This window comes from Salvelinus namaycush, chromosome 25 (assembly GCF_016432855.1).
Source record: "Salvelinus namaycush isolate Seneca chromosome 25, SaNama_1.0, whole genome shotgun sequence".
NCBI classification, from domain to species: Eukaryota; Metazoa; Chordata; class Actinopteri; order Salmoniformes; family Salmonidae; genus Salvelinus; species Salvelinus namaycush.
In genome coordinates this window covers 32551363-32574641 of record NC_052331.1, presented here as the reverse complement: position 1 = coordinate 32574641, position 23279 = coordinate 32551363, and the positions used below count along the sequence as shown (strand labels likewise).

Genomic DNA, 23279 nt, shown 5'->3' with positions numbered 1-23279 from the left:
CTGTCCCTGGCATCGATCTCCAGGACAGCAGAGCAGATACCGTGGCTGTCCCTGCCATCGCTCTCTAGGACAGCAGAGCAGATACTGTGGCTGTCCCTGCCATCGCGCTCCAGGACAGCAGAGCAGATACTGATGGGCAACCAAATGGAGCAATGGTTCAGTAGCTAGCGTTCAGTAGCCAGACTACAAACTGGCGGGCTCTATGAGGATGAAATTTAGCATAATTCAGCTAGCCAGCTAGTTCAGTCACAGATAGAACAATGAAGCAGATTTTTCACCGAATGTATAAATGTGAAGCATCCGGTTGGTGTTTCCACTCACTACCAAATATGGTGATGAGAGGAAGCCCAGTGGCCGGCAGTGGGAGTAGACGGAGCGAGATGGATTTTGTACGACATTCTGCTAATTTTCTCATTGATGAAACATTTGATCTCAGTACAGTTTTCTGTTTCCAAAACTAGAATTTGTAAAAAACAGAGTGGACTAAGTTTGTTGACTTTACCCTTTGCCAAAGTTTCTAAAAATGTTGTTTTTTAGAAGGAGTGCAAGGGTGAATTGAGTTATTGCACACTCACACTTCACAGAGTTGGCATTCCCTAATGAAATACAATTAAATCAAATGTTATTGGTCACATACACATGGTTAGCAGATGTTATTGCGAGTGTAGTGAAATGCTTGTGACCAATATGCAAATATGCTAATACTGTACACGCTAGAACGTGCCAATAGGCTCTCGCTAGCTCTGCTTGGCTCTGCCCACCTCCTTGCTTGTTCTGCCCACTAGGATTCATTTGTTCCCATTGGATACTACAGGTTGGGGTCTATCTTGGGTTAGTTCTAAAAATCATGACGTTTCACAATGCAGTTTACAAAGGAGCATGAGGTTGTGATTAATATCACAACATCCTATTCAATTCAGAACCCTTATACTCAGTCTATTTAAAAATGCCATTAACAACAGATAACTTTTTTTTCAAAATATTAATTAATTCATTTCAGAAGGCAGCATAAAAATAAATAAAGTAAAGCAGTGGCAGTCTGGTCTGGTGGTAGTGCTGCCAAGTTGGGTCTACACATAGCCCCTTTGGGCAAGGGTTCGAAACCTGCTCTATGACCAGCAACTCTGTCTCCCCATCTTGTTCTAATCTATACCTATCCAAAAAGGAAGAAATACTCTCCTTTGAAACAGTAAAAAGTATATAGGCTATTGGCCTCTCAAATTCAACTCATGACCTTGAAGCACTTCCACTGCTTTTTGTCATTGTTCCCCTCTAGTAAGGGGGGAACCTGGTACACCAGTGGGTGTAATTACTTGTCAGGTACATTAGAAAACCAGCAGGCTTCGGACCTCGTAGGGTAAGAGTTGAATACCACTGAGTAGTAGAGGAGGCTGGTGTGAAGAGCTATAGGAGGACAGGCTCATTGTAACGGCTGGAATGGAATGAATGGAACGGAGTCAAACATGTGCTTTCCATATGTTCAATGTGTTTGATACCGTTTTATGGATTCCATTCCAGCCATTACAATGAGCCCATCCTCCTATTGCTCCTCTCACCAGCCTCCTCTGATGCACAGCTACATCCTTTTTCAACACTGTTATTGAACTTTCAGGAATGCCATGCCTAGCATAAGTAGTGAGCAGTGGAGGCTGTTGAGGGAGGACGGCTCATAATAAGGTCTGGAAATGAGCGAATGGAATAGCATGGAACCCATGTGTTTGATGTATTTGATACCATTCCACCCTTTCCGCTCCAGCCATTACCACTAGCCTGTCCTCCCCAAATACCTTATTCCCGAGATCACATACTGCAGGGCTGGGCTACTGTACACTGGAATGGGTTGCTGCTGCCCTCTGCTGGTGTCTTGGTAATGTCAGCCAGGACAATGACCCTTTGTTTCTTATTTCTATTTCTGGTGTGTTTTTATACTACCTGTTATTCTACCTGTTTATTTTTAGTGCTACATTGATATTGATTACTGCATTGTTGGGTTTGGAGCTCGCAAGAAAGGCATTTCACTGTACCTGTGCACTTGTTTTGGCCGGTGTAGGCCGTCATTGTAAATAAGAATGTGTTCTTAACTGACTTGCCTAGTTAAATAAAGGTTACATTTGACATTAAAACTTGAAACTCTGTGATGGTTTATTATCCTCACCCATGGTAAGAACATCCAGTGGCGCTGGAGGGGAAACACACACAGATAAAGTTTTACCACACAATGTCATGTAGAAGTATACAGGGATTCTTTACTTAGTCAGAATTGATTTTGAATGTAGTTTCATGGGTGTTAGTTCCTTGTTGTATGTGTATTGTGTCTTTGCCTTCATTATGGTGATATTCATAATTGAGAGGCCAGAATAGATTATTCTTGCAAAAGCGTAAATATTTTTGCAACTTTGCTTGCATCCTTGCACAGATAGGAGACACATCAGAGACTAATATTGTAGCCTCTGCCCAGGCATTCACCTGAAGCCGAGGCTAGCGATATGAGATACATTTTATTTGATATTTTTTGTTAATATTCATACAATTTCTCCTCCAATCCACTAGGTGGCGTGCATTACAGTTTCTATTCACAAGAACACACATCCTGTCTGCAACGTCAGCATATTTTACCAGCTCTGGAAAAGGCTGTCAACTGAGAAGTTGGAAAAACTGCAAAAATGGTAAATATATTGTCGTCATATACTGTCAACATTAAACATTTAATGCTATTACTTGTCTTGTGCATTTCTATGTCTGATGTTCGTTTCTTTTGAAATGGATGACGTTGGATTTGTGATATAAACTTTCACCGGTCAGCTGAATGCTAGGTTCCAGCGTGGTGATATGGCGCTCAAAGGCCTTTGACATTTCTTAGTTATTCCTATTAATAAATAATGTCATGCCAATTGCATAACGTGTTTGTTGTTAATATATTGGCCTGCTTATCTTCCATGCGAATGAAACTGGTCATTGTGTGAAGAAGTTGTCAGTCGATACTCTTGTTTGAAAGTCCTAACGTTACCTAGCAAGTTAGGTTTGCAAATTGGCCACCAGTCTGAAGAAAAGTGTTTCAACCGGCCAAGCTAGCTGTGCCATGGAGAACTTACACTGCAGTAATATGTATTGCACGTTAGGTGAGTGACACCCATGTCACCAGAAATATGCAATGGCAGCTGTCTCACTTCTCTTCTCCACAGGGCTTCGTGAAAGTAGTGAAAAGTAAGGCTTACTTCAAGAGATACCAGGTGAAATTCAGGAGAAGGCGAGGTGAATAATCATACAATTTTCTTTATGTAATGCACATTTACGAGCCACGGACTCAATAGATTGTAGAACAGTGTTTTAATTGGCTTATTTTAATGGTGAATACTAACCAGTTTTCAACTTGTGCGTTAAATTCGCTGCTTCTTAATGATGATACCAAGATCTCTGAGCAATATGTAGTTGGTCCTTCATTTGCGACGGCTGATGTTTTTTTGTTCTTTCAAGACGGGGCTGAGAGAAGCAAGATAGTCTTGTAATTGTCATTGTCCTATTGGCTAATGCTGGCATACTAACCAGTTGTGTGTTTGTTGTGATTTGTCTTTGACAGAGGGTAAGACTGACTACTTTGCCCGTAAGCGCCTGGTCATCCAAGACAAGAACAAGTACAACACACCCAAATACAGGATGATTGTGAGGTTCTCCAACAGAGATATCTGTTGCCAGGTGATTGCTGGAGGGCTGATGTGTGCAGCCTTGGTGTGATTTCAACAACTATTTAGATTTGTAAAAACACATCCTGGCCCTCACCACTTTTATTAATTGCTTCAGATTGCCTATGCCAAGATCGAGGGAGACCAGATTGTCGCTGCTGCCTACTCCCATGAGCTGCTCAAGTATGGCATCACCGTGGGACTGACAAATTACGCTGCAGCCTACTGCACGGGCCTTCTGCTGGCTCGCAGGGTAAGGGTCACACACACACCCCCTATGACATGCTTACACACATACTATATGCATACACATACTGAAGTCTCAAACAGAGAAGAATGCATAGCTACATGTCATTGTGCAATCCCATAGAGATGTGCGCACTCGTGCTAAGATTTCCTGCTTTTTCTCAGTACATTTTTCTGTTTTCATGAGGTAGCTAGTTGACGTCATTGTGATTTATCAGGCATGACTTTCCCTTGAGTGAAGTTGTATGTCAGGGTGTTGATGACACCTGTGTAGCCATTCATCTGCAGTTCTGCACTGGCAAAGGATACTTTTTTTCAAATTATGGGAGAGGAATTGTTGCTGATGTTGGGTTTGAGGGCTTTTGACTAAAACCTTCCACCATAGCCAGAACCAATATCATTGTGCTGACAAAGCAAGACAGACCCGGCCTTTGTGGACTTCCCTTTGTGTATAGATTTGATGCTAGCAAATGCTTATAATTTTGTTGTCTAATACACTGAACTCTTTGTTTTTTTGGGGGGGGGGGGTGTAAGCTGGTGTGGGGATATTCCTTAACTGAGTCTGATATCCAGCAGCACAGTTAATGCAATGAATTTTCAGTTTATCAAGATTCTATTCATTAGATATGAATTGTCAACAGGGGTTGCTGCTAAATCTTAGATTGCATTTCTCTAATGAAACATCTTTGTCTCCTCAGCTGCTGAACAAGTTCGGCCTGGACCAGGTGTACGAGGGCCAGGTGGAGGTGACGGGAGACGAGTTCAACGTGGAGAGTATAGATGGCCAGCCGGGGGCCTTCACATGTTTCCTAGACGCCGGGCTCGCCAGGACGTCCACAGGAAACAAGGTGTTCGGAGCACTAAAGGGCGCTGTCGACGGTGGGCTCTCAATTCCTCACAGGTTAGTTTGAGATTTTGGCAATTAACTTCTTTATCTACCCCACCAGAGTCAGATGAACTCGTGGATATCATTTTTGTCTCTTCGTCCAGTATGAAGGAAGTTTTTTAACTAGCGTTAGCGCAATGACAAAGTCTATGCGAACAGCTGTTCCTGAGCCCACCAGTCATTGCGCTAACACTGGTTAACATTAGTCTGGGTAACTAACTCTTAACTCCCTTGATACTGGATGCAGAGACATCAAAATTGTATCATGAGTTCATTGGACTCTGGGGGGAGTAGATAAATGACTTCATGATCAAAATCACTAACTATCCCTTTAAGTGCAGCTTAAAGCTGAATATGTATCCCCTTTTTTGCCCATCTAGGACTTGAAGTGTCCTATATGATCAACACAGAGGGGTAGAGGATGATAGTTCTCTCATAAACCTGTAGTGAAGGCTGAACACCTCACTGCGGATCCTGTCGGGAGATACAATGTGTCCATGTCTCTTCGCCATGGATTTGTTTGTATAATGAATGGCCAAGACCAGACCATCGGCCCTGTAATAAGACATGGCCTTTGTCATTATACAATGTGATTCTGGAAAAACTTGTTTTATTTGACTATTCAAAGTCACTAAATCAACCCAAGTAATCCAGTGTTGTACCACATCACCATCTTCTTCTCCTCAGCACAAAACGATTTCCTGGCTACGACATGGAGAGCAAAGAGTTCAACACAGAGATGCATCGCAAACACATCATGGGCATGAACGTGTCGGACTACATGAGCTACCTGATGGAAGAGGATGAAGACGCCTACAAGAAACAGTTCTCGCGCTTCATAAAGAACGGAGTCACGCCAGACACAGTAAGTCCTTTTGCACATCCCACTGAATTAGATATTAGAAATGTAATGCTGCCAGACTGATGGTAGTTACTCCTGGTGTGTGAGGGTATCAGTTAGTTTGGCAACTCCTTTCTCACAGTTTGCTGTGTAAATTTGCTGCTTCTTAATGATGATTCCAAGATCTCTGAGCAATATGTAGTTGGTCCTTCAATTGCAACGGCTGATGTTTTTTTGTTCTTTCAAGACGGGGCTGAGAGAAGCGAGAATAATTACCAGTGCTGAAAGGCTATTTGTTTGTGTTCTGTGACTCTCGTCCCAAAACCGCTACCCTACCTCTGTCTAAACAATGTCATTCTTTCAGGTAGAGGAGATGTACAAGAAAGCACACGCAGCGATCAGAGAGAACCCAGTCCACGAAAAGAAACCCAAAAAAGACGTCAAAAAGAAGAGGTGGGTTTGTCACCGTTGCTGGATTTCCGCTTGGGAACACTTTGAAATTGTTCTTTGGAGTAGTGCTTCTTTATGATGATACGAAGTACGCTGAGCAAAATGTAGTTGGTCCTTCATTTGCAACGGCTGATGTCCATTGTCCTTTCAAGACGGGGCTGAGAGAAGCAACTTGTATACTGTATATCCACTTGTAGTATTAAAAACATTGAGCGGTCTGCCATTTAATGTTGTTTACTGTGCTGATGGTTAATGGGGGCATTGTTTTCTGTCGCAGGTGGAACCGTGCCAAACTTTCGCTGGCACAGAGAAAGGACCGCGTCGCCCAGAAAAAGGCCAGCTTTCTACGAGCACAGGAAGCCGAGGCAGCAGACGGTTAGAGGGACGGGGATCACTGCCCGTTCCAAAGACACCACTGCACATTGCCTCAATAAATTTATTGCAAATGACTTCATCACTTTGCTCTCTATGGAAATTCTGCCAGTGTGGCGTGTGAGACATTTTGGGGAAATTCTGGTGTGATTGAATGATAGACCTGATGGAAAACATTTAACATACTAGGAACTCTTAAACAATTTTTTTATTAGTATTGGGTATTACATTTCCTCCGACTGTCACTGCATACTACAGTCAGGACAATCCACAACTCAGCTGACAAAGAAATTAAGATGAGACCACAGTGAGTGGTATGTGGATTTATTGTGCAAAATCATGCTGTTTCAAACTTCAAGGAAAACATACATTGATCCCTCAAAATCAGCTGTGTGCTTCAGCTCCTTCAGAAACCAGACCGGGTTTCCTGTTTAAAAGTTGCGCTTGAAAGAATGTAGAAACAGGAAGCTGAATAAAGCAAGCAGTTCATGTACAGTACCTCCTTCACAAGTGGTTGACTAATTCCAAGTTTTATAGTTTCCAGCATGATCTGCTACACGGTTAGTGGTAAACTACAAGTGAAAATGTACATGGTGTGGTCTAGGGCACTGCATCGCAGTGCTAGCTGCGCCACCAGAGTCTCTGGGTTCGCGCCCAGGCTCTGTCGCAGCCGGCCGCGACCGGGAGGTCCATGGGGCGACGCACAACTGGTCTAGCGTCGTCCGGGTTAGGGAGGGTTTGCCCGGTAGGGATATCCTTGTCTCATCGCTCTCCAGCGACTCCTGTGGCGGACCGGGCGCAGTGCGCGCTAACCAAGGGGGCCAGGTGCACGGTGTTTCCTCCTACACATTGGTGCGGCTGGCTTCCGGGTTGGAGGCGCGCTGTGTTAAGAAGCAGTGTGGCTTGGTTGGGTTGTGCTTCGGAGGACGCGTGGCTTTCGACCTTCGTCTCTCCCGAGCCCGTACGGGAGTTGTAGCGATGAGACAAGATAGTAATTACTAGCGATTGGATACCACGAAAAATTGGGGATAAAAATTTTAAAAAGAAAATGTACATGGTACACAAACCAAGAATAATGGCTCGTCATAGGCCGATTCAGGACGACAGCTGGGTACATTCCAATGTCTCCTGAAGTGTACACTATCCACTATTTCCCATAAATCTAAAAGCATTGGATTGGTTGAGGTATGGACTACAGGAAGTTTCCACCATATTGGTTATACCAGTCATTTCCTTTCAAATCAGAAGGGAACAAGTGCACACTGGAAAGGAGAGAATTGGAACAATACCTTAGACCTCTATAATACTGTTTCTTCAGATAGATTCCTTGGTCACATTGAAGAAACCGAAATGTGCAAGTGTACTTCCAACGTGTAGTTCATAACTTATCAAATGTTCCATCTTTTTTCTGAGGGGAAAACAAGACTCCATGAGCCCTGTCATAAACAGCAGATCTACAGTTATTTTCCAGCATCCTGAACAGGAATTATAATTATCATTCTTCCAATGAGTCAGCAAAACATAAATAAAACAATGTAGTACGTCTTGAATGAATGATGTTGTTTTTGTGTTTCACTCATTTTGAATGTTATATTGTATTTCTGCCTGCTTGAACAGCAATAGCTCAGACACGTGAAATGACCCCTGGAATCGATAGAACATCACTCAGATGCACAAAAACGATAACATTCAAAATGGGTGAATCTTTCCTTTTAAGTATTTGAGGACTCGGTTGTGTTGTCCCCTCATCACGAGTCTTTAGTATGGGATATCTGTCTCCACAGCAGGGCCTTGAGGTTGTTCAGAATCAGGGAGTGCTCCATGTCCATCTGTCCCGCCGAGCCTCTGAGGGCCATGCAGGCGTACAGCTGCCTCTCTAACCCCTCCCTCAGCTCTGACGGCGCCCCTCTCAGAAGGTAGTCCCTCAGCACCCTGCATGCCTTGGCCAGGTTGGGCTGGGTCACCTCCTCCCTGCATCGTCTCTGAGCCATGTCGCACGATGTCCGGCAGTCCGGCCCCAGCACACAGTCGTCGTCCTTCTCGCAGTGCAGCGCACGCATGGTTCGCCGGAACGTGTCCTCAGAGACGATGGCCCTGGGGTCGGTGAGGCGGAGGTCGTGACGGTCCGTGTAGCCGAAATGGTCGGCGCTCAGGTCGCACATGAGGAAGCTGCCGTAGTTGCCGTGGAAGATGTCCTCCACCAGCTCCAGGAGACCCATGGAGATCTTGGCTTTGCGGGGCCAAGAGGGCGTGAACCACTGGTCCATGCCGCGTCGGGCCTCACTGGGTACCCAGGTCTCAAGGGACCAGGGGAGGCTGAGACCGTACAGGGGGCCGTAAGGGACCCTCTCGGTCACGTACAGGTCCCCACAGAAGCCCAGCAGCCGAGGGGTGTGGCCCCGGTCCTGGAGGAGCAGGCCCAGCAGCACCTCATCCAACTGGAGAAGAGCCCAGGCTGAACGGGCCTCAGGGAGGGAGACGTGCCCGTCCTTGTTGCCGTCGGCGACGGTGAGGATCTTGGTCACCAGGCTGGCCAGGTTGGCCTGCTCGCCCAGCTTTGACTGGAGACGGAAGGAGTTAGGGAAGGGGAGGTAAGAAGAAAAGAGAAAGAAGTTAAGGTGATGTTCTCATGCTCAATCTGGAGATTTTGGTAAAACTGATGGTGAAATAACAAAATCACTTTCAACAAAAGACAAATGATAGTTGTAATGCTATGCTGATGTTGCCATTGTGACACAGCATATGCTAAAGTCAAAGCAGCAGGAGTTCCAGAACCTTGAAGTGATTGAAGACCATCTCTCTGAACTTCTTCACAGACGTGCCACGGGTGGGTTTGTCGAAGACTGCAGCCTCCCTCCGGGGCTCTGGCTCTTCTCCCAGCTCATAGTGCAGCACCTCCCCCACCCGGCAGCGGATCACCCCGTCCACATCACCCCAACCACCTGTGTAAACCTGAGGGCCCAGGCAAGGGGAACGAGAAGGACAACCAGACCCAAGTTAGTGGAATTACATTATTATACACCTACAGTCGATAAGAAGGACCAATGGTTCTGACTTATTCTTCTGGACTGACTGCGTGGGAAATACTATAGTGAACTTCTACTGAAGACACCACACCCTTCAATAAAACTATTGGCTACATACTGGAACTTGCCGAAGTGCCTTCTTGAGTCGACATTAGGGCTGTAGGTCCCGGTTGTAGTAGGTTGTCCCAAGATGCACTGATCTAAAGTTGGTTTTACAAAACCTGGATCTGTACTTAAAACAAACCAAGACTACTTGAACAGTACATGGCTCTACAGTGCTACCAACAGCTTGTACAGGGCTCAATTTTTTAAAAACTTTTATTTAATTTGGCAAGTCAGTTAAGAACAAATTCTTATTTATAATGACGGCCTACCGGGGAACAGTGGGTTAATTGCCTTGTTCAGGGGCAGAATGACAGATTTTTATGACTGATTCGATCCAACTGGCCCAATGCTCTAACCACTAGGCTACCTGCCGCCTCTAAAGTGCATATCCACCTAAATATTTTGCTTTGTGACCTGGAATTTTAATTTAGGAGCACCAGTGCGCCTAGAAAAATGAAGGATTCTAGTTTTAATATCTCAGATATGTTTCATTGTGCTCACACATTTCTTTGTGTGCGCCTACATTTTTCAATAACCTGGTCAGCGTAGAGCCCTGCAGTACAGATGACGCAATCTCAATCCACACCGCCCTTTCTCACCTGGACAAAAGGAACACCTATGTGAGAATGCTGTTCATCGACTACAGCTCAGCGTTCAACACCATAGTGCCCACGAAGCTGATCACTTAGCTAAGGACTCTGGGACTAAACACCTCCCTCTGCAACTGGATCCTGGACTTTCTGACGGGCCCCCAGGTGGTAAGGGTAGGCAGACGTGTTGTTGCCACGCTGATCGTTAACACTGGGGCCCCTCAGGGGTGTGTACTTAGTCCTATCCTGTATTCCCTGTTCACCCACGACTGCATGGCCAAACACGACTCCAACACCATCATTACGTTTGCTGACAACACAACAGACGGCCTATAGGGAGGAGGTCAGAGAACTGGCAGTGTGGTGCCAGGATGACAACTTCTCCCTTTATGTGAGCAAGACTAAGGAGCTGATCGTGGACTACAGGAAAAGGCGGGCCGAACAGGCCCCCGTTAGTGGGTCGAGAGTTAAGTTCCTTGGTGTCCACATCACTAACGAACTATCATGGTCCAAACATACCAAGACAGGTGTGAAGAGGGCACGACAAAGCCTTTTTCCCCTCAGGAGACTGAAAAGATTTGGCATGGGACCTCAGATCCTCAAAAGGTTATACAGCTGCACCATCGAGAGCATCCTGACCGGTTGCATCACCGCCTGGTATGGCAACTGATCAGCATCTGACTGTAAGGCGCTACAGAGTGTAGTGCGAACGGCCCAGTACATCACTGGGGCCAAGCTTCCTGCCATCTAGGACCTATATAATAGGCGGTGTCGGAGAAAAGCCCATAACATTTTCAGAGACTCCAGTCACCCAAGTTATAGACTGTTTTCTCTGCTACTGCACGGCAAGCGGTACCGGAGGGCCAAGTCTAGGACCAAAAGGCTCCTCAACAGCTTCTATCCCCAAGCCATTAGACTGCTGAACAATTCATAAAAATTGCCACCGGGCAATTTACATTGACCCCCCCTCTTGTACACTGCTGCTACTCGCTGTTTGTTTGTTACCTATGCATATTCACTTCGCCCCCACCTACATGTACAGATTACTAGCCTGTACCCCTGCACACCGACTCGTACCGGTGCCCCCTGTATATAGCCTCGTTATTCTTATTGTGTTACTTTTTATTATTACTTTTTATTTTAGTCTACTTGGTAAATATTTTCTTCTTCTTGAACTGTACTGTTGGTTAAGGGATTGTAAGTAAGCATTTCATGGTAAAGTCTACAGTTTTTGTATTCGGCGCATGTGGCAAATACAGTTTGATTTGATTTACAGTAACCCCTGCAGCTCAAAGGTAGGGGCATGGTCTGTTACCTCACCTGGTGGTTGGGGCTGGTAGAGAGACATCTTCCCAGGTAGAGGGTGTCTTTGTCACACAGACTGCTGCAGGCCGAGCCGTCAATGATGCCCCTCCTGTATTTATCACACTGACAAGTGGAGGGTTGGTGTTAGTCTCTTCCTCTCCATTTATTTATTCAATACAACAATATGCTAGGTATTACAAAGTCAGAACCATAGCGCTTAAACCACTTGTGACAGATTTTAATCTTAGTGACCTCGCTATTGTTTTATTTCTATGGTCAGAACCAACAACACTTCACTCAAGATGAAAGTTAACTGCCACAGACTACCCAAAGACCTTTCACTAACTTCTTTCTCTGTTTGACGCTCGCATGTTACGAATTAAATCAGTCTCGTGGTAGCAGTTCTGGTAACAGCAAGGGTCCGAATGCCAAATAGCTTGTCCTTGAGCCTTTGTGTCTAAGCTTCATAAGCCTCAGTGCTCTAACCCTCAACGGTTGAATGAGATGGATGATGTCAAAATGGTGGAGGATAAAAATGGGTGATATTGTATGGGTGATGCTCTTTACAAGGGTTCCCCAACTGGCGGCCTGCGAGCCGAATTTGGCCCGCGTATAATTTGTATTTTTTTTTACATTTTTGGACATAAAAGACCATAAAAACACCAGCAAATCAGCTGCAAGTTATTTACATTTTGGAAATCTGTCCCAAAGTATTCCAATAAAATAGAAACGTGATCGTATACCAATGTAAGCAAGGTTTGAAATGCTGTTTTAGTTCAACATTATGGGCTTCTTGAGGTCAATTTGCTCTGGCCCCCTGACCATCCACTCAAGAAAACATAATCGTCCTGCCACTGAATCTAGTTAATGATTCCTGCTCTACACTACAGCAGTGCTACTACAACTACTAGAAATCTAATCAAATTTTATTAGTCACATGCAATAACATCTGCTACATATGTGTGTGTGTAGTGAAATGCTTGTGTTCCTAGCTCCAACAGTGCAGTAATATCTAACAATTCACAACAATACACACAAATCTAAAAGTAAAAGAATGGAATTAAGAAACCGCCACATGTTCCAGTATCACAGTAGAACTGGGTCGTGACCTGGCTGGTCCAGCAGTTAGTACCGCCGATCGGCCACCCCCATATTATGTAGTCATTCCAATCTGTCCCATAGCCTGTTTGACACACTCCTCCTGTTATTCCTGTTCCCCCTAATGACTGTCTATCAATATAAGCATAACAATATGAAAGTTGGTCATGAATATGATATGTCAGATGTGTCTGTACTCACTATGGCGTTCTTGCACTCATGTCCTCGGCAGAGCTCGGTGTAGTTAGAATACTGGACGTAGATCACCCAGCCTCCCACGAACACTGTCAGCCAGGTGAGGAACAGGTATTTCACCCGCACAAAGGAGATACGAGCCTGTAGGTGTCAAACAGAGAAAGACGGTTGGTTGGTTGCTTCATTCCCTTTAAATGCATGAGCATGCAGTTCTACCATGTCATGTTGTGAAATTATACAGTGTGCCGAGCACCTACCCTACATAGTAAACATCACACCATATGATATAACTAATTATATATTAAGTTCAGTTGGTTGATGTTATTTGATTGTCAATGCATCAGAAACAATGGATTTTTCACTAATTTCATGATCTGGTTAAGGTGAGCTATTCTGTTATGATTTATAACAGTGATTCCCAACCAGGGGTACTAGGACTCCAGGGGCACTTGGCCTATCCACAGGGGTACTTGGCCTATCCACAGGGGTACTTGGCCTATCCACAGGGGTACTTGGCCTATCCACAGGGGGTAGTTGAGAAGACTCATGAGACCTAATGGGAAAAATACACAAGGGGGTACTTTCAAGGTACTCCGGGCAGAGCACAATTCAGTTGGTGGAACAGTAACTGGAAAAGGTTGGGAACCACTGACTTTAAATATGACACACACAACCTACAGTACAAAAAAATGGAGTGAGAACATAAAGAACATGCCCCATTTAGCCATGAGATGGAAAAATGAGGCTAGCCTGGTCAATGGCAGTATACTAATTAACACTTCCTAATCAACACCGTCATGTGACCAACAACTGACAGCCCAGCAGTATTTTTATTACATTTTTTAACCTTTTATTTAACTGGGCAAGTCAGTTAAGAACAAATTCTTATTTACAATGACGGCCTAGGAACAGTGGGTTAACTGCCTTGTTTTCAAGGTTTTACTGTTAACCTATAAAGCGTTACATGGGCTTGCTCCTACCTATCTTTCCGAGTTGGTCCTGCCGTACATACCTACACGTGCGCTACGGTCACAAGACGCAGGCCTCCTAATTGTCCCTATAATTTCTAAGCAAACAGCTGGAGGCAGGGCTTTCTCCTATAGATCTCCATTTTTATGGAATAGTCTGCCTACCCATGTGAGAGACGCAGACTCGGTCTCAACCCTCAAGTCTTTACTGAAGACTTATCTCTTCAGTAGGTCATATGATTGAGTGTAGTCTGGCCCAGGAGTGTGAAGGTGAACGGAAAGGCTCTGAAGCAACGAACTGCCCTTGCTGTCTCTGCCTGGCCGGTTCCCCTCTCTCCACTGGGATTCTCTGCCTCTAACCCTATTACAGGGGCTGAGTCACTGGCTTACTGGTGCTCTTTCATGCCGTCCCTAGGAGGGGTGCGTCACTTGAGTGGGTTGAGTTACTGACGTGATCTTCCTGTCTGGGTTGGCGCCCCCCCTTGGTTTGTGCTGTGGTGGAGATCTTTGTGGGCTATACTCGGCCTTGTCTCAGGATGGTAAGTTGGTGGTTGAAGATATCCCTCTAGTGGTGTGGGGGCTGTGCTTTGGCAAAGTGGGTGGGGTTATATCCTTCCTGTTTGGCCCGGTCCGGGGGTATCATCGGATGGGGCCACAGTGTCTCCTGACCCCTCCTGTCTCAGCCTCCAGTATTTATGCTGCAGTAGTTTGTGTCGGGGGGCTAGGGTCAGTTGGTTATATCTGGAGTACTTCTCCTGTCTTATCCGGTGTCCTGTGTGAATTTAAGTATGCTCTCTCTAATTCTCTCCTTCTCTCTTTATTTCTCTCTCTCGGAGGACCATGCGTCAGGACTACCGGGCATGATGACTCCTTGCTGTCCCCAGTCCACCTGGCCTTGCTGCTGTTCCAGTTTCAACTGTTCTGCCCGCGGCTATGGAACCCTGACCTGTCCACCGGACGTGCTACCTGTCCCAGACCTGCTGTTTTCAACTCTCTAGAGACCGCAGGAGCGGTAGAGATACTCTTAATGATCGGCTATGAAAAGCCAACTGACATTTACTCCTGATTATTATTTGACCATGCTGGTCATTTATGAACATTTGAACATCTTGGCCATGTTCTGTTATAATCTCCACCCGGCACAGCCAGAAGAGGACTGGTCACCCCTCATAGCCTGGTTCCTCTCTAGGTTTCTTCCTAGGTTTTGGCCTTTCTAGGGAGTTTTTCCTAGCCGCCGTGCTTCTACACCTGCATTGCTTGCTGATTGGGGTTTTAGGCTGGGTTTCTGTACAGCACTTCGAGATATTAGCTGATGTACGAAGGGCTATATAAAATAAACTTGATTTAATTTGTTCAGGGACAGAATGACAGATTTTTACCTTGTCAGCTCGGGGATTCGATCTAGAAACCTTTCGGTTACTGGTCCAACGCTCTAACCACTAGGCTACCTGCCGTATTGTAGTTTCCACAGTGATGGTGGGGTCACACATATTCAAGCTATTGATCTCATAACCACAGTGGCCCAACAATGTCCCTTTGAGACTAAACAACAGAGTTCGGGGGTTAAGTGTTGGATTGGTCCTAATGTAATAGAAGACTCGAGACATAGTTGTAAACCAATTGAGTTATCACTTCAGCTGTGGCATGTATCACATGACAGGTTAACAGGCTGTATGCAGACATAGGCTATGTTCCAATGTCCATACTAGCATACTAATGTTGCATACCCAATCAGGAATTGACGTTAAGGGCTGCCCCATTGCCATGACAATACATTGCTTCACACTAAGTGGTATGCTAGTGTGTGGATTTTGGAATCAGAGCATGTCTGAAAGGCAACTGCGACCAATAAGATCCTTATGAGGCGACAGGGACCAATCGCCTTCGACTTTCTCTGACTTGGTATTTCTAAATCAGGACTATGACCAGGGCTGGAGCTTAAAGAGGTGTTGTTTTGGGATGAGAAGAATAAGCCTGAACAGTGACAGAGTTATGGCTTAAAGGGGTGTGAGAGAGTGAGTGAGAGAGTCCTGAGTTGTGTTCACCAGACACGAAATGAAAGAAAGCTGTCTGACCTCTGAAACGGTGTGAAATGGAACTTGTATGAGAAACGCTCGTTCCCATTTTGTTTTTCCACTGTATGCCCCAATGAACCTGACCCACATCTTTCAGTGTTGTCCTTACAGAAAGGCGGTAACAGATAGGGATCAGATATTCCCCTCCCAAAAGCCTCGCTAGACTATCTGATCTGACCCCTGTAGTGTGTGTGTGTGGGCTAACACACACTTTAAAGATACAGGGCTCTGGCAGTCACTTAGGTATGAGGCTCCATGATGAGTCTGTGTTTGAAGACTCGAGACATCGGCCTAGTTGTAAAATCAATTGAGTTACAACCAATAGGCTAAAGCAGTGCTTGACTTGGACTGAAATAGGTGCCGTTACTGTTTATATTCATGTGAAGTAACTCCTCAATACATTTGAGCTGATATTCTATAGGAGGTGCAGGAACTCAAGCAGAAGAACATTTGAGGTGCCGGTACTCAGCTCCGGTGAACTCCTGCCCAAGTTAAGCCCTGGGCTAAAGGCTATGTCACAGGTCTCATATCATCTGACAAGATAACTTTTTTATTTTATTTAACCTTTAACTAGGCAAGTCAGTTAAGAACAAATTCTTAATTTACAATGACGGCCTACCAAATGGCAAAAGGCCTCCTGCGGGGACGGAGGCTGGGATTAAAAATATAAATAAATGTAATAAAAATATAGGACAGAATGTGACTGGCAGAACATGTGTTGTATGTGGAGGATGAGAGCTGCAGTAGATACCTCAGATAGGGGTGAGTGAGGCAAAGAGGGTTTTATAACTGCCTGTAGGCAGACAGAGGATGTCTGAAAAGTCATTGTGTGAGTTTCAGAGAGTAACTACCTCTACCTGTGCTTGTGTTTCGATGAGGAGCTGTGTGTGCGTGTGTGTGTTGATCGATGTGTTTGGTTTGCATGCAGTAATAATACTCCAGTCTCACAAGTTGAAACAGGTAAGATCAAAATTGCACATCTACTAGCTTCCGTCTGATAAGTAAAACGGTTGCAGTCAATGAGGTGCCAAAATGCTAATTGTGTTTGTGTTATGCAACAATAATGAATATAATAGGTTTAAACACTTCACGCCACTGGGTTGCACTTTGACTCATAGACAGTTAGCGTCTCTGTCATGTGTGAGTAACATTTATCCTACAGCCCATTGCTCTTTGCTTCTAAGGGTCTACAGTATGCCATTTTCACATTCCCTGACACTATTATGCAATAAAGGCTGTCGTGATATCCTGCATTCCCCTACTCCAGGCCACGGCTAGCTCTACAGTAAAAGCATCACTGCATAAGCCAGGCCTGCCACTTAAGTCACCACAGGTCACATCCACTAACGCATGTTTAATAATACAGTAACAGTACAAATAGTAATATCACCTTTTACTGTTTCAAACACCTCCTTTGCCGAGGGTTAGTCTGTGCAGCTTGTACATAGCACAGACTGTCTTTACACTGAAGGAAATAATAGCACTTGCCATTGGCCTTGCTCACTCCCACACTGCTCCTTGCTATCTATTTCTCTGTTGCTCTCTCTCATAACTGCTTCTTAAGGGCAACTCTTATCTACTGAGTAAATACAGTATTTCCTTGCTGTGTTAGTGTGTTGTCAATAAACTTTTTTATAACCTTACATTGCTCAAAATAACTAGCCAGATGCTGGCAAGTAGTGTTAACCTCAGGAAAAGATGGGGGGGGGGGGGGCTCAGGAATTCACACAGGGTGAAACATAATTTGATGTAGCTGAGAACTCATAGGTTGTTAGATTTCACAAAGACCCTATGCCAGACAGTATTTCACTTCGCAATCAAATAGTACTGTGCCTATGGCAGCCAAACCTTTTGCATTGTGAAGAACTTACACGGCCTGCCAACAAATAGCGTTGTTGCTATGACAGTCTGGCAACACAGAAAGGGGTTTGGTGCCAGATAGGTGGTGGACTGAGTACTCTGTAAACCTCTCAACCCACTTGTATTAATAAGTAGTCAAGGATCCTTTTATATCTAAACTAGCAAAAACAAAAGCTATACTACATTTAAAGTGTCTGCAATCCTATGAAAGTACAGACAAGAGGTTGAAACAATGTATCTGCTCAACTATGGAAAGAAATATAAATAAATAAATGGATTTGCTGAGCCACGTTTACATTTCCGGTGTCTGGTCCGGTCAAGGCTGTTTGGATTTATGGTCGCCTCATGAATCACTGTAGCAGGCGTATTCTGTTGACCGTCCTGCCAAGAGGCCACATTCTACAGAGAGTAGTAATCTTGTTCTAACAGTGGTCTGTTCAGGAGGATTTAATGTTACAGAACGTTCAGATAGAAATGTGGTTTGTAGAACAGATATGATTATCTGTCAGATCGAACAGTGTGTGCTCTACTCGTTCTGATTATATCTGCAATGTTCAGAACATTTCCCCTCACTGAATACAACACATGCTGTGTTTCAACAGATGGTGGAACAACTGTTAAGTATAGCTAAACATGGAAATATAATATTATAATGTGCTATTGAATGCCCTCAACACACCCCTACAGCCAGTGGTCAGAAATGTATTCAGGAGCTTGAATAAGTTACATATTAGCTAAGTCTCCATGACATATTTAACAAAAGCAAAGCAAGCCTGTCAGACATTGAGAGCAATGTCAACATTACCACAGTGATGGATTGGGAACCATCGTGATAGGGCAGTGATGCAAAGCCTGAGTACACAAGCAACTCTATCACATCCAAGTGAGATAAACTTTTATACTATCCAACACAAAACAAACTAACAGACAGAAACACACATACACACACTGTGTGGCCCCTCTCTCCCTCTTTCCACTAAGCGTTTTATGGTATAGTGGAATTGCAGGCCCCGAGTGCCCAAAACCCTTAGTTCAGCCATATTATCCAGCACAGCGGATTATTCTTGCTGTCGCACTGGATACACGTAAATCAAATATGCCGCTGGTGGCCTCAGGCAGGGACAAAGGTGACCCACATCCACCCCTTACTGTTGGACGTGACCTGTTATTACGCCATCACCAATTTGTAATGAAATATAAAACAATATTATGAAAAAAGGATCGCAGGACTACATTGAGCCAATGAATTAGCCTACATTCAACAAGAGTGTATAAAGATATATGCAATAAAGTGTAGCCTATAGCCATAGTCTAAAAAATCATATTAAAGAGTCTGGCATAATTTATTTCTGCCAGTTCTTTGGGGTAGCCTATTTTTCCAAACCAAATTGACGCACTTCATGGCAGCATCAACAATTTCAGCATGCAAGAATATGCATTGCAGCAAAACAATCTTTTCAATCTCTAAATGTCTAGCTCGTGGCTGTCCTCGCATACATGGCCTTACTGTATAGGCTACTATAAAACCAACATTTGAGTCCCTTCAGCATTTTAAGAGGGTGCACTGTGTCCCGCGTGCGTAATATTACTCGACAAAAAGCACACTACAGCTGTCGATGACAGTGGCCACACGACGTCAATTCGCTTGTGGCGCGGTTGATTGTAGACTGAGCTCAATCAATATAAATTGTAAAACGGTGTAGAACTGTTACCTGGAAATATAACGATTTATTTATCCAGGCACGTGGAAACAGACGCCTCGCCATCACAAAAATAGATGATCTCCATACGCGGAGCTGCGAAAGAGAATCCAAATAAATGGAGAATGCATTTCAGTGCATTCCTATGCGTTCGAAGCAGATTCTATTAACACTGAATATATCCGTTGCAGAGTTATTCTTAGTTACCCTTTCGTGTAGTTACAGCCGAAGCCTGTCTCTGAACGCAGCGCTGCTGTCTTGTCCGTGCAGCTGCTGATCACCACCTCACAAGAAAGACCACAGAAAATAAAGGCGCTGGGACGATTTTTTGGCGACGCAAAAGCTTTGATCTCCTCTGTGCAAGCGATGCATAACCATCACATTTCCTATGAAAATTTCCCTATGAAATAATGAGAATTTCTATGAAATCATTATACATTTATAGATTATAACTCTTCTCTCTCACTAATTCTGAATTTCATGAATGCTTGGATTTGCCATAAAATGTAACTGTTACAGCAGCTCGCAGTCATAAAAAGCAACAAGGTTTCAGCCTTTCATTGTAACAAATATGTAAATGTTACACAATGTAACAATACACAATGTTACAGGACTACTAATAGTAACAGAGGTGAAGATGGTGTATGGTTCTCTAGCGCCGACAAGTGGACGGTTGATTAATTCATATATTTGATTGGAATTCAAATAATATTACAAATATGAATAACTATAGGCTAGTCTACTACAGCTATACATTTTCCAAAACTTCAGAAGTATCCCAGAATAGTAGGTTGCCATGTCCACTATGCACCCTATAATTTAGTTGTGGGCTCACAAGCTGGATATGCAGTCTAGGTGGGACGAAACAATAAGTGTAGATAATAATAATTGGACTGGTTCTGACAGTAAAACATATATATTTTTAAGTGGGTCGTGGGTGGAAAAGTGTCCTGCCTTCATTTTCAAATGTATCTAGTGGGTCAAAGATGATTGATATAGTGCCAAGATACATGTCTCTCCGCCTTTACAATGGGAGTCGTTGTCCACAAAGCGGCATTGCTGGCTGTCTCGCTCCCGCCTTATCCTTTCTTTGGATTGGTGGATACATCTCATTATTGTTGTCCTTTTTTAAATATTCGATGAGGGTTGTTGACATCAACTGCCTGTATTCAGTGGAGAGAGACGCTATGCTACTAGCCTAATTTAATGAACATGCATAGTCATCTCGAGACATCTCCGATATAAGTGTTTTTTCTTTAAGTTTCCGGGATGTCACCTTCCCTAATTATATCAGCATTATGAAACTTCTATTGGATCAAATAAACCTCACGTAGCAAATAAGATACATTTTTTTGTTGACCAAATGCGACACTCTCATTGACCTCCATACAAAACCTCCTTGCTTGGTGTGCGAAACAACACTAACTGCTGGAGGGAAACAAATTTCCCGCCGAGTAGGACCTCCCTTTCTGCCATGGTTGACCGAGCGCTTCCCACAATGCACTCCCATATCAGCGGGAAATAAAAATGGCGAATGTATTAGGGGAGAATGACCCGTTTGTTATTTTCTAAACAACATTTGTATTGTGTCATATTTTGAGAGGAGCATTTCAAAGAGATTTACCGATATTCGGACAAGACGCCAATCACCGGTTACGACCGAGTATTTCAATATATGTGGCATTTTGACCCTCCTAACTGACCGAATGAGGTAGCTCGCAAACTCATCAAAATAACATGTTATTAGCTGTGGGTGCGCTCCAGAATCATTCCGTCTGTTATAGCTCGAGACATGTGCCTGTAGACAACTGCTAAGACAAATTGCATACATGATGTATCCAGCTAGCCATTGAACTGAAAACGTATATACCGTTAATTGTATCAATTCATTATTTCATCCTGGATGCAAATGTCCAGACAGCTAGCTAGCTAACTAGCCCACGAACAAAAGGAAAAAGTGACGGTGCAGAGAGTGGGATAGGGCTCTAATACCCCAAGACTACTCATTTTCTCACAGATATCTAGCATGCTGAGTTACTTGACAGCTGAGTTGACGCAACCTGTCAAATTCTAGACAATTCTCTATTGAGTAGCGTGCATGGCTTGCTTCTGTTACTTAAAAAATGTGATTTGGCTTTCCAGTGTTCCCATTGAAATAATCTCCTTTTATTCTGTGTCTCACATATGCTGCTATGGTGAGACTCAACTGGCCTGTAGCTTCAATACAATGACAACGCTTGACAGTGACACCTATTTTTTTGGGGGGGACGATGTAGGAATTAATTCACCTCTCTCTTCCAATATGACAGAGACTCAACGGCATTAGAGCGCTTGCCGGTCCACCAGCAGAAAGCACATTCCCTTCGGCAGCAGTGCAAGACGCCAGTGTCCCTGACCAGCGTCCACTCTACCGAGGATAGACATGGAGGGGACACGGACACCAAGCTCGGCAACAAGTTTGAAGAGGGACAAGAGGTCCTAGCCCGATGGTCGGATGGGCTGTTTTATTTAGGGACTATCACGAAGGTAAGCAGCTGTAGTTACTAGGTGGAAAGTTTCAATTTGGTGTAAATGCAATTTCAGACATCTTATGTCATTTTGCAGTAAAGGATCTTGATATTTCTTTCTCCCTCAGATAAATAAGGACAAGCACCGCTGCTTTGTTGTCTTTGAAGATCGGTCCAAGTCCTGGGTTCTGTGGAAGGACATTCAGACAGGCAAGTAGTTCTTCTGCACAAGACATGCTGCCATGTCAAGTTCCAGTCATATTTTTGATAGTCAATGTGATGGACCGTTTTATGCTTACTTGATAGTATGTTGAACTTTCATCTTGTTGGATATTTGCCATGTGTGTATTACACTCTAAAGAAAAAAGCCATCTGCTAGTAAAAATACATGCCTTTCTATTTTCTCCACAGATATTGCCAATAGACCGTGGGCAGAATCCTTAGAATTTTGCTTTCAGAAAGTATAATTTCTTCTCCAGGATGTACAGTTTTTCAGTTAAATGTGTGTATTCATTCCGTTAGGCTTGCCCTCATTCATTCTATCTTCGGTTGTCTTCATATCCTTGGTTGAGATTTCTTCCATCTCCTCCTGGTTTATCTTTTGTAATTTGTCCCTGACAGTTAACAGACCACAGAATTTCCTACACCAACTGTAAATTCCCCACAGACAAGCATAGGGAAGGCACTCCTCAGCCTGTGTTACTACTGTGTTCATACATGTTAATTTTATACATGTTAATGAGTCACACTTCAGGGAGGGGCCTAGAAATTAATTGTCATCTATTAGCACCGATTTTAGTTAGATTACTCATGACTGATGTTTGACGTATTGGAATTGCACAATCGTATTTGGTCTAAGTGGCAGAAAATGTCATTGTTATGTTGAACCTCAAATGGCACCCCCAGTTGTATTTGAGTAGGAATTAATTTAAGTTGGGCCTCTCAACTAAAGTCACCTAAAGTTAAAATGTTCATATTCTATGGCCTTTGCACTTATGCTTACACTCTGACCAGACTGTGCGTCCGCCATCGCCATTTTGTCCACCTACACCAGACACGATCAGGACACGCAGGTTGAAAAATCAAAACAAACTCTGAACCAACTATATTAATTTGGGGACAGGTCGAAAAGCATTAAACATTTATGGCAATTTAGCTAGCTAGCTTGCTGTTGCTAGCTAATTTGTCCTTGGATATAAACATTGGGTTGTTATTTTACCACAAGGTCCTCTACTCCGACAATTAATCTACAGATAAATGGGTAAAAGTTTGTTTCTAGTAATCTCTCCTCCTTCAGGCTTCTTCTTCTTTGGACTTTATATGGCGGTTGGCAACCAACTTTAAGGTGCACTACCGACTGGACTGGAGTGTAGAC

General features: G+C 44.0%; 2 protein-coding genes and 3 non-coding genes across 5 annotated transcripts; 4 read left to right on the top strand and 1 right to left on the bottom strand.

Moving 5' to 3' along the window:
* Positions 1 to 2576: 2576 nt before the first annotated feature.
* Positions 2577 to 6973, top strand: LOC120020521 (60S ribosomal protein L5-like). Its single transcript, XM_038964224.1, has 8 exons — positions 2577 to 2666; positions 3183 to 3252; positions 3578 to 3693; positions 3799 to 3933; positions 4625 to 4827; positions 5500 to 5677; positions 6018 to 6106; positions 6381 to 6973. The coding sequence occupies exons 1-8, from the start codon at positions 2664 to 2666 to the stop codon at positions 6481 to 6483; spliced, it is 897 nt and encodes a 298-aa protein (XP_038820152.1). The 5' UTR covers positions 2577 to 2663; the 3' UTR covers positions 6484 to 6973.
* On the top strand, positions 3392 to 3491 carry LOC120020762. The gene has a single exon (XR_005472453.1). It is a non-coding gene; the product is annotated as a small nucleolar RNA SNORD21 (small nucleolar RNA).
* On the top strand, positions 5181 to 5304 carry LOC120020773. Its single transcript, XR_005472461.1, has one exon. It is a non-coding gene; the product is annotated as a small nucleolar RNA SNORA26 (small nucleolar RNA).
* LOC120020763 lies at positions 5818 to 5917 on the top strand. Its single transcript, XR_005472454.1, has one exon. It is a non-coding gene; the product is annotated as a small nucleolar RNA SNORD21 (small nucleolar RNA).
* Positions 6974 to 7426: 453 nt separating the features above from the next.
* LOC120020519 (divergent protein kinase domain 1A-like) lies at positions 7427 to 19682 on the bottom strand. The gene is made up of 6 exons (XM_038964223.1): positions 19605 to 19682; positions 19410 to 19493; positions 12801 to 12935; positions 11517 to 11624; positions 9251 to 9427; positions 7427 to 9036 (listed from the first exon to the last, which is right to left on the bottom strand). The coding sequence occupies exons 2-6, from the start codon at positions 19461 to 19463 to the stop codon at positions 8224 to 8226; spliced, it is 1287 nt and encodes a 428-aa protein (XP_038820151.1). The 5' UTR covers positions 19464 to 19493; positions 19605 to 19682; the 3' UTR covers positions 7427 to 8223.
* Between the last annotated feature and the right edge of the window lie 3597 nt (positions 19683 to 23279).

What these genes read in the sequence shown, in the direction of transcription:
- LOC120020519 (XM_038964223.1), bottom strand. Translation starts at nt 19,463, where the DNA reads ATGGCGAGGCGTCTGTTTCCACGTGCCTGGATAAATAAATCGTTATAT. An exon ending in ATAAATCGTTATATTTCCAG is followed by an intron (nt 12,936 to 19,409) that starts GTAACAGTTCTA and finishes TGACACCTACAG; the next exon opens with GCTCGTATCTCCTTTGTGCG. An exon ending in ATGAGTGCAAGAACGCCATA is followed by an intron (nt 11,625 to 12,800) that starts GTGAGTACAGAC and finishes TCCACTTGTCAG; the next exon opens with TGTGATAAATACAGGAGGGG.
- LOC120020521 (XM_038964224.1), top strand. An exon ending in ACAGAGATATCTGTTGCCAG is followed by an intron (nt 3,694 to 3,798) that starts GTGATTGCTGGA and finishes TAATTGCTTCAG; the next exon opens with ATTGCCTATGCCAAGATCGA. An exon ending in GCCTTCTGCTGGCTCGCAGG is followed by an intron (nt 3,934 to 4,624) that starts GTAAGGGTCACA and finishes TTGTCTCCTCAG; the next exon opens with CTGCTGAACAAGTTCGGCCT.